Raw genomic sequence first — 11657 nt, 5'->3', positions numbered from 1 at the left:
GTGTGTGTGTGTGTGTGTGTGTGTGTGTGTGTGTGTGCGTGCCTCTGTCTGTGTGTGTGTGTGTGTGTGTGTTAAGGTTAGGGGATAGGGCATTCCAGGCAAACGCAGCCTTAAAGGCTCCCTTGGGGGCACAAAACACCATCGAGCGATTTACAACCACGGAGAATAAAATACCAAGCGGAACTCACAAGCTGAACTTCTCCTCCCACACTGGGTTGAGGTTCCCGTAGATGGTCTTGGTTCTCTTCTTGGTTTTCCCGACCTGGATGGTGACGTACGGGTCACTGGAGCCTGTCCTGTCTTTGGCCTGGAGACCCTGAGCACTGACCACTGTGAACACACACACACACACACACACACACACACACACACACACACACACACACACACACACACACACACACACACACACACACACACACACACACACACACACACACACACACACACAAAGAAATAGAGAATTACCATGAAAATTGCATAATAACAACAAACACCTACTCGTTACCATCATCGTGTCATTCTCTCTCTCTCTCTCTCTCTCTCTCTCTCTCTCTCGCTCTCTCACACACACATACACACACAAACACACACACACACAATAGATACACACACACACAATATCACCCACACGGTTACGCAAATCCTCGTAACACAAAACTAATGACTCAGAGGCAGATGTTGGGTAACAACAGTTTTCACCAAATCACTTAAACAACTGTTTTTACCTGCTGCTCTGTTACATAGAGGTGACATGTACTGCCTATCAAGGAAATGTAACGCAATGTGTAAGTCATCACAGACAGAGAGTTAAGTTTGAGCTGATTTGAAGCAAGTTTCTTGAATTTAAAATCTAACGTTTGCACTTTGTATTCAGTGTATTTCTTTCCGTACCCTTCGGTGAAGACAAAAAAGCAGCCAATCAGATAAGAGACAGTTGCTGTGACAGTTTGGCTCAACCTGCATCAACACAATAACAATAATGAGTTTGTTAAGTCTAGAGGGCACTCTGCCCGACTTCCATTGTATCCAAGTCAGAGAGAAATGCTTTGATATATGGAGGTTAAACTCCCATCAATAGAGTCTGGAGAAGTTTCTTTGACATGGAAGGTCAACAAGCAGAGAGAAGCCCTGCGTTCCACTACCCATACTTCCCTACTATTTAGTATGCCAGAAAAAGATTTAGGATGTCCCAATTCATACCTGTCGATTGTAGTGTGCTGAAAATACATAATGCACCACTAACTCCAATAGCATTTAGAAGTATTCCTCTTTATTCTTGACATTTCTCGACATAATGAAATCTCTCCTGTGGCCCTAAAACTCTTCTGTACTTTAGTATGTAGTGTAGTAAAAAGAAAAAGTATGTGATTTGGAATGCAGGGTAAGTTGTTGAACTGAGGGAAGTTTGGGGGAGATGTGTATGAGTGGGCAGGAGTTGTGTACCTTATGTTGAGGATTTTGTTTACTTTTGTATTGTAATTTCAAAAAAAAAAGTTATTTCAATGTTTGCTAAATGCCTCAAGAGTGTGATGGCCTTAAGAGGGAACACAAGGTGACTGATTTAATTAAGAAAAATAATAAGAGGCTTACTCATCTGCAGAAATAAAAGCACTAGTCTGCATTCATTTTCTTCCACACAGCTACATTTAACATTGTTGGAGAAAAAATATTTGGTGGAGAGTTAGACAAGAAAGTTGATAACACTCTTAAATCTGCTTCTTTCATACTACATACTATTACATGCTACATACATCAGCTGTTCAGCTTAGCTTATACATTAACAAAAATCACCTCAGAATCATAATAAGGTTCACTGCCAAATACGTTTTTACATACAAGTAACCTGTCTCAGTATAGTAATGCATTCAGATTCAAACGACTGTGCTACAGGCAATGTTGAATATCAATTGATTGAAACATCCCCTCATGAAATGAATGGATAAATCAAAGTGATCCCTGTGGACTGTCACATGTCAGTCGACCATCAAGTTCAATCACAAAGTGGCTTTCATACAGAACAAAACTGAGTTTGAGTTAAAAATGTGTCAGGTCTTTCAAATGGGGTGACATCATTTATTAATGCTAAAAAAATGTGACAACTTTCGAACAACCTGAATAATTTAAAGACACCTCTGTAAGAACAATTGTAACGACTTTTCTCCTCTGTACGTTTGAGGGGACGTCAGTGATTAGAGGTGATGACACATATACAAAAATTACACCTGAAAAAAAAAACTGGATTTTATCTCATTTATCGCCGTATAGCCTACAGAAAGAGACACATTTCAAGGTGGTTAAAAAAAACAATTTGAATATGTTCTGTATAAACCTTTCCTAGAAAATGTTTGATCCCTAAGTCTCTACTGGCAGTTCTGAATCAATATTGACACGTCTAAAATGTTAATGTTTCATTTCAAATAAAAACAAACTCGATCATTAAAAAAAAGTCAGTGACGACGATTAGCCCCTGAACATGAATGAATTATTCAACCCTTTGCTATCTAAACTATCTCCTCTTCACTGGAACGCATCTGCTGTGATCGTGGCGACAAGGTGTGATGGCTGCCATGGCAACACTGCTGCCACTATACATGGTGTGATGTGTCTGGTTGCTTTGGTAACAGTGGCGAGTCCCCATGATGGAGCAGAGGAGGGGGGGGGGGGGGGGGGGGGAAGTATAGGGAATGCATGTCTGTTTACATTATTGAAGCTCACATAACTTTAAAAAAAGTTTAAACGTTTCTCCACTGCACAGAACAGGCTGTCAAATACAGAAGAAACTTTCAGCGATGAAGGATATTTTTTTTTCTTTTTCAGGTATTTTATATTCAGAAACTTGAAATGCTCTGTTTCCGCGACACACTGCTTCATATTCACGGCGCCGCATGATCTCACAGCGGTGAATGTGCCGTGCTGAAACTGTTGATGCGCTTTAACCATCTAGCTTTTTCCTAACTTCTTCCTGGGATTTAAACGTGCAACAAAACTGCCTCGCCTTTTAAACTTTCTACCGCTGTCATACAGACCTTAAAGGGGATTCATAATGCTTTTCTGATCTATAAATGTTGTTGCAAAGTCAGATAGTCGTGTTAAAGGTGGAGTCAGCGATTCTGGAGAACGCTTGTTGTCAATATGTCCTCACGATCCACTATCTGTCCGTACTGTGTTTGTGCAACAGAAATAAATCTGGTGTTAATACTCAGCCTAGGCTCTGTAAACTGGTATGTAAACAAAGTGGGGTCGGAGTGAGACACCTTAGCTAGCAACATGCCCTTTGAAAAATGAGCATAATAATGTCCTCTCTAAACTGTGCCCAAAAATCTGTTTTGACTCCTTCTCAGTCAGTGTCTGTACTGCTGACTTATGATAAACTATCAGAATTCTTTTGTAAAACTCCCCCTCGACATTCACTTTTTCTAAGAATATATCAACAGTACTTGAAGCATTTAATAATAATGATAATAATATATCTAATTTACATATCGCTTTTCTCGCACTCAAAGCAATAGAACTTCATACAAAGAGTCTGAGCAAGCCAAGTATCTAAAGCCGATGCTGAAAAGGCTGCGTACCTTGAGTCTGTCCATCAGATTGATTCCAGACAGAGATATAGAGAGTGCTACACACGCATTACACAGTGTACAAGTGTGGACACATGCACAGCACAGTATCCTGTTGCTACACACCCTATGGACACTGTTAACATTGAGGAGGTGCATTAGTGATATTGGAGAGACGAGAGAAGCAAGAAGTGAAATGGGAATCGATACAAAGTAAAAGTAAAAACGGTTAGGATAAGTCTGAAACTGTTTGTAAATATGGTGTTTTTGCACTCAACATCACAGGGTTTTTCTTTTCATTTTAAGGTTTCTGAAAACTTAAAAGTGTTGTAGAGACGACTGCATTACATTTCTACCAGACTTTTTGTGATCTAAATGTCGACTAAAAAAGGAAAATAAGAAATGTTCAAAAGGTAAATGTACCCATGGAGCATTAAAGGTGGAGTCAGCCATTTTTGAGAACGCTTGTTGTCAAAATCACTTTTGGTCAAAATCAGTGAATATTTTCTCATGATCCTCTACTAAAACAATTAAGTGTTAATACGCAGCCTAGTCTCTGTAAACGGGTATGATTCACCTTAGCTTGTGACATGCCCATTTACAGAGCCTAGGGCTGTGTATTAATATATTTTTTCCCCAGTACACAGTACAGACAGGAAGCGGATCGTGGGGAGATATTCACTTATTTCGAAAATAAGTTAATTTTGACAACAAAGGTTCTCCAGAATAACTGAATAACTCCACCTTTACCGTTCTTCCATTTCATAGTCACACATCCCCTGTAGCTACATACCGTTGATGGTGATTTTGGCCGACCAGTTGGAGGTGCCGTCCAGTACGCTCTGCTTGATGGTCTTCATGTGCTGGGTGTGAATCATCCTCGAGATGTTGAACAGCTTCCGGATCTCCTCAAAGATCTCAGGCTTGTTCCTCTCGCGGATCTTCATCCGGTCCTTCATGGCCATGATGATGTGCGCCGTACGGTCCTCCGCACCGGTCTTTGAGCTTTTCTCCGCAGCTCCTGAAGAAGTTATAATAATAATAATAATAATGGATTGGATTTATATAGCGCTTTTCTAGGCACTCAAAGCGCTTTACAGGGTTCCAGGTTCCATTCATTCACACAGTCATCCCGGTGGCGGATGTGTGGCTGCCAATTTGCACCTACAGCCCCTCCGACCACCACAAACATACATCAGTCATACACATTCACACGAGGCAAGTTGGGTGAAGTGTCTTGCCCTAGGACAAAATAACCATGACCCAAGTGGCAGGGCAGAAATCAAACCGCCAACCCTTTTATGGTTGGCCGACCCGCTCTACCACCTGAGCCACAGTCGCCCAAAGTTAAGGTGATAATACGGAAGAGAAGGGTGGATAGTTAGTTATAGATGTAAAAAGTGAAATAAAAAAAACAAGCTACAAGAAGCAAAAAACTAAATCACAGAATGATTTCTGCTTAGCTTAATTTTTCACCAAGCAATTTTTTTTTTAGAATTTCGTCAAAACTCAACTTAAGGCGAGACACTGCCGGTGAATAGGGTAACATTTTTAACTTAGAGATATCATCATGAAACAATATTTTTTTCTTATAAAAATGTGTGATTTTTTTTTTAAATAAAAGGTGCACATTTGTTCAAATCTAACTAATTAGGCCTTCATTTGCATCTTTAAAAAATGAAATAAAAATCTAGATGTTGGATAAAGCCAGAGTAAAAAAACTTGGTCTGGGTTTGATATTTTGAATATAGTAACTCCACTTACTCTGCAGACAGTCAGCGTTGAGCAGCTCTTGGCATTTCTCGTGCACCTTGACCCCGCACTCGGCACAGCGCATTCCCTGCCTGGCGATACCCCACAGCAGCCCCTCACACTCGTAGCAGTAGGTTGGCGTAGTGGCCGTCCACACCTCAAAGTTGTGCGGTGTAGTGCAGGAGATGGGGTAGATCAGAGCCTGCAGCGTCTTCCTGTACACATGGCTTTTCTGTTGGAGTAAAAAGGAAGACAGAAATATGGTAGAGGATGTCAGGGGGTTTCAGTAAACAAACAGGAGAAGAGATCAAAGATGATAGAGAATAATGGAGAGTGGGATGAAGTGTGAAAAAGCTCAAGAAAAGGTGAAAGATCAGATTCAGCCGAGGGCAGAAAGAGTGAGAGAGGTGGCAGTGCAGAGGTGAGGAGAGATGACACATCTTTCTCTTCAACAATAATTGTCAGAATTTCATGTTTTTCATCTGCAGAATGCTTGTGTGTTGGTCAAAATGAGTGAAAGAATCAACTTGGGAAAAATTCTCCTGTTATTACACAGCCTAGGCTCTGTAAACTGGTATGTAAACAAAGGGTGTGTTAACAAAGGGGGCCCACCATTGCTGGAAATATGGCCGAGCCTAGGCTGTGTATAACAAGCAGATTGTTTTACAGTACGGACAGGTAGCGGTCGGATTGTGAGGAATTATTCACAGATGTTGACGAAAAAAGTGATCTTGTCAACAAGCTTTTCCCCAGAATTGCTGACTCCACCTTTAATGTAGTTAATGTCCCGAGAAGTGATATACAGTAGATATGTTGTTATGTATGACGGTGTTGATATTCTTGGCTTCTATATTGATGCACTAAATGTTGCTGTTTTCCAGTGTAGGAGGTGTGGGAGGAGGACAACACATCTCCACACCTTGACTACGTAGAAGCCCAGTTTTGATTTGATAAACACAGAATTGTTCATACAGGGGCAAGTAAGTTATTGTTATCAGACTCTTATCATCCCAGAAATGGTGATATAGTGTTACCAATAGGAGGGAGGATTGTTTCATTTTGTGGGCTTCATAGCTGCTGTTTTTTATTACCTCTTCTTCGCTCAATCTTGGTTTAACTGCCATGAGTTTCATCGATCCGTTTTCAATTGTTTGTGACCTTTGATTTTTTTTTGCTTTTATCTTATTTTATTCCCTGTGATTTATTTTCTTGTCTCTGTAAAGCATCCTGTAACTGTAAAAATCCACTTTAGCATTGGGAGCGGATGGATGGCTAAAAAAACTACAGTATTTACATGTTTTCAATGTTTTTCGCAGGCTGTCAGATTGATAATATCGTCTGTGTTTTCAAGACAACACAAAATGTTCCGTTTCTGTTCCTATGCTGCCTCCATCTGTCAATACAGTCTGGTAATGGGATGATGGAACAGCTAAATGTTTGTGCATATACACTGTAGGCTACATCTTAATATTTTTTTTGTTTTCTGTATATGAAACACCATCTGTAAATATGGTCAATTCTGGAACTTAAAAGGCAAATATGCAGGTTCAGTTTTTTGTTCGCCCGATGAAGGTCTAGTCTTTCAAATGTTGCTATTGAATATAAATATTTTTTGCAATTGAGACAGTGTGCTGGATTTCACCTTTTATTTGGATGTACTGTTCATTCTCCCACACACCTGCCTTACATTACGGATGTGCAAAGAACCCTTCTGATTCAGTAGTGAGTAATGCAATTGCATAATCTGAATGACCATGAATACCAAAGATGTGTTATGCATTGTCATATAATCAAAGACAAAAGTCTTGTAGCAAATAAGCCATAAATGTAGCTTAAAACAGAGAACAAATAAATAAATATAAATTATAAATAATAGATACATTGCTGGGGAGGTTTTTTCTAACATTAGTTTGAGCTGTACATTATATGTATTCCCTTTACAGAGCCCATTCTGTCCAATCTGTTTGGCCTGCTGTTTAATCTATACTACCAATTTGAGATGCTCTTCATTTAGGCACTTCTAGTATAACAATAGAGTTATAACCTGTGAAAAATCGCTGTTTGTCTTTTCTTCGCTGAATAATTCACTGCCACAGTCAGTGACCTACTTTCAATCCACTTAATAATTAATGTTTCATCTAATATAATGCAATCACCATCATGACACAGGACATTAAGAAAAGGCACTGAGCAAACAATAATAAACAATAATGAAACCGGAATCCTGTCAGCGCAGCCTTTCTGCCCCCCGGCTCCATTAAGTATAAAACCTGACGCAGGCCTCCAGTTGACTCAGCAGAATTCAGTATATATTGAATCTACCACAGACAGATTAACAATATGGCTACACTATAGTGACAGCAGTGAGTAGAGCCAGGGAGATATGTGGGAGTGTTTGACTGTAAATACTACTAAAGGTTTGTGCCGATCCCGCCATTAGGTCACATCGAGTTGACAGCAAGTCTTTCTCTATGGATAACTATAAAGGTGTGTGTGTGTGTGTGTGTGTGTGTGTGTGTGTGTGTGTGTGTGTGTGTGTGTGTGTGTGTGTGTGTGTGTGAGAGAGAGAGAGAGAGAGAGAGAGACCACATAACAAAAGACATATCAAACTTTTCCACCCTCACTTACAATGCTCTAGCACTTCTGTGTCTAACCCAGGTCACAACTGTCTGCCAACACACTGGATGTTGTAGTTGGCTTCATATTATAGTTTTGCGAGTTTTGCAAGAACTTTCCAGGACATACAGTACCTATGTCTTTCCCCTATGTGGATATAAATGTGGATACTGGTACATCTTAAATGTGTGAATGTGTGTGTGTGTGTGTGTGTGTGCGTGCGTCACTCACAAGCTCTTCGTCTTTTAGGGAGGTCCGTGTAGCAAGTGTGTGGGCGAGTCCGGCTTTCCTGGACTGTATCATAGACTGGACACAGGAGAGAGAGAAAAACCACAAGTGATGAAAAGCCACAGTGAAAAACAGAATACAACAGAAAACCGAAAAGCAAACGCCAAGGAGAAGTTTTCTGTTAAAAGATTCAGGAATTCAATTCTTCGTGTGATGTTTGGGCTCTCTCAGCTTTTGAAGGTTGTGGAAAGTTTATATCGTAAAACAACAAAGCACACATTTGTTCTTCGTCTCCCTTTGAACACACTTTGTAAACACAGCACACAGACACAGACACAGACACAGACACACACACACACACCTCCGTTAATCCTTCTTCCAGGACAAACATTCACACATTTTATCTACTACATTCGCAAGGATCTTCACTTCAAGGACATTTCAATCATTTTTTTCTGGATACTTCAGTAGACTTTTGTAGAATCATAAAAACTGTCATTGCATATTGAATTGAGCCGAACTTAAGCTCAATTTTGAGGTGTTTGGCAGATGTTAGATCTGACATATCAAAAATCTGTGTGTAGTACGACGGTTTGGACAGGATATGAACATCCTTTCTTTTCTCAAGCATGAAAAAATACTGTTGTTAAAATACCTTTTTCCTCCTACAGAAGAACTTTAAAATGATATAGCTTAAAAATGTGCTTGAAAAAGTTCCAAGTATTTTTTTTTCTTCCAATGGATATTTCTTACTCAACGCATATCACCGATCACACGCTGTCAGTTATAATTAAGTTAAAATTATCTTTGCAATTGATTTGCAACAGCACAGGTTTTTTTTTTAAAGTCGTGAAGACAAGATGTAACATTGCAAATGTCAAATGTAACATAATGCAGACTTGTTTCCATAGCGATCCAGGTTGACAGATTATGAGACATACAACGGACCTTAGCGCTTAGTAAAGGGCTTCATCTCTCCAGCTATGAATCACAAACTATTTTGATATTTAAATACGCCAATAGTAAGCTTTCTGACAGATACATAATAACAGAAGTCAAGGTATAGTAGCTAAAAACTGTGATGGTCTTCTGAACCTTCAATTGTAGAAGACAAAACATTGTATTAATTTGTCATGTTGTAAGAATTTAGCACAATGTAACATTGAGTTTTAAATTGGGGAAGCATAAATAATTCAAGGCGACAAGACAGTTTAAAATGCACTATTGCAGAAGCAGGAAAAAATTGTAATCACAGTTTTAAATTCATAAGCGGACCACGCACAGTGCTAAAAATAATGTAGCAAACAAACAACTTTAATATTAATCAAATACATTTTCTGATTCTCTTACCTTCTCTGCACATATTTGTCTTCTGTTGATCCTCGCAATTATAAATGCACAATCACTATCCATTCTACCATTCAGATTTTCTGTTTGTTGGCTTATAGATTTTGTTGTTTTGTCTGTATTGAGATTTTCATTATATTTATGTGATTTTTGGTCTTTTTTCTTTTTAGTTTTTTTGTATGGTGGCATATTATGGACATGTGAAAAATAAGAAAAAGGAGCTGGGGTATGGGTTGGGTTATTTCAAGAACATTTCTCCGATCTTTTGGGGCGCTAATCTCTCAATTCTTTTTTATTTTTTAACCTTCAAATACATTTGGATATTCTCTTAGATTAAAGTTAGACATTAACCTGAAAAACTATGGAAAAATTGAAAATTTTTTTAGTCAACGAACAAATATGCTCATTTTAAAAGGTTGGATCAAGTTCATCTAACTCAGATATGATTGAAACGTTCATGTTTTCTTCCACAGTGGCCCTAATATGCAGTCATTCTTTTTTGATTGACTCCAAATTATTCCAGGCCCATCCGCATCAAATTAATTCTTCCATATGTTTTTCTTCCTCTTCCTGATTTGTTTAAGATCATTTATCAAATTTCATGTAGTTAAGACTAGATTGTCTCTGAGCCCTTATGTCTCAAGGGTCCTTTTATCCACTCTGCCCTTCTGCTCTTGAGTGTAGAACCTTCACTCTTGACGATCCACTTCACATTTTAAAATCAAAGGGCAGAAGTTCCTTTAATCAAATCAAGTCAAGTGTCTTTGATCTCGGCGACTGAATATTCACACAGCTCTAACCGCTCAGATGACAGACCAAAAGTCAGTCTCAACCTCCTCAAAGTACTTCAAAAGAAAATGTGAGACGAAAGAGAGAAAAGACTAAATTCACCATTACATTTACCGGCAACTGTTTGTCTAGAGAGGCAGGTGTGTGATGCATTTGTTGACTCGGTGAATCACAGCAAAACAAAAAACAGGTCATTTTAGGATTTGTAGCTTAAAAAAAACAACCAGAGAAAAAACCTCTCACTCTCTGAGCATCAATCGGCCGAGGGGAAGATGAAAGCACTCACGAGCATGAATTGATTTCTCTTGTGTTCGTCATAGATTTTGAAATACATGCGGACAATGTCTGATTTTTGTATGAGTGTGTGTTTGTGCACATGTGTTCATGCTCATAGCAAAATTCTGTAAACACAGGTAAACAAAAAACTTCACACATAGCAGATCGAAATGCTTTGCAACATTCAGGACCATTACACTACGACAATCTGCAAGCTGAGCGCTCACTTATAATGGATTGCTCTGATCCAATATTTTTTTTTGGCTGTTCATATTGTTTTTTTTTTTTCAATATCAAGTTCTAGTGTAGTGGACTAGACTGATCACAGTCCTAAAATAACGGGTATACAGCAATGATGAATATCGATCAACATTGATGTAAAAATCAAACGCATTTGGATTTGATTGTTAAGAGGTGGCATCTAATATAAAATCTAGATAAAATCCAACCTGTATTGGATTAAAATAAGTTTGAAAGTGTCCCAAATCAGAATTCAAAATATATGATTCCATGTGATTTGTGCTGTCACGTAAAGTCACATTGACCAAAATCGGATTTGAGACACTTTTCCATGCAGTACTAACATTTCGTTAAGAGAGTTTGAAACAAAGCCCATCAAACCCCATAGTGACTACAGATGCAAATTAGCTACTACCTTACTCTAACTCTCAAATAAAAATAAATAATACAAACAAATGGTGAGACACAGCAGCTGAAATCCCTCTTTTACTCACCATAGCCTGAGGGCCGATGTGGGGAGGAAGGCAACGTGGATGGAGAGAAAACAAGAAGAAGGAAACAGTTAGAAACCAACATACAGCAGACAGCACACTTTTACCTTGATTCCAGCTTTTTAGTGCTTACAAAATAATATAAAAAATTGAAATTAAAATGAGAGTGTTACAAATTGATAAATCGATGTGCAACATACATAGGATTAATTTGTCTATTCCAGTCATTGCTGACTTAAGATAAATAGAGTTATGCTCAAATATGCATCGGATGACCTATTGAACATTATGTACAGTTTAATGCAGTCACATAACTATCTTATATAAATGAAAATTTAAATTTAAGGTGTATTGA

The 11657-nt window shown here is 38.6% G+C and overlaps 1 protein-coding gene across 1 annotated transcript in view; it reads right to left on the bottom strand.

Annotated features, from left to right (window-relative positions):
• The window catches only part of LOC307260273 (protein unc-13 homolog B-like), a gene marked incomplete at both ends in the record, with an annotated part of 49713 nt that extends 41479 nt beyond the window's left edge, over window positions 1-8234 (bottom strand). Inside the window, 4 exons of the mRNA XM_080040466.1 lie at window positions 189-330; window positions 4357-4584; window positions 5328-5547; window positions 8163-8234. Coding sequence (XP_079896592.1) covers window positions 189-330; window positions 4357-4584; window positions 5328-5547; window positions 8163-8234 — 662 coding nt within the window. The remainder of the gene's footprint in view (window positions 1-188; window positions 331-4356; window positions 4585-5327; window positions 5548-8162) is intronic.
• Window positions 8235-11657: the final 3423 nt, after the last annotated feature.

Source organism: Ammodytes marinus (assembly GCF_949987685.1).
Source record: "Ammodytes marinus genome assembly, chromosome: 2".
Lineage (NCBI taxonomy): Eukaryota > Metazoa > Chordata > Actinopteri > Uranoscopiformes > Ammodytidae > Ammodytes > Ammodytes marinus.
The sequence above is the reverse complement of the archived record's forward strand: the minus strand, read 5'-3'. Positions and strand labels throughout refer to the sequence as shown.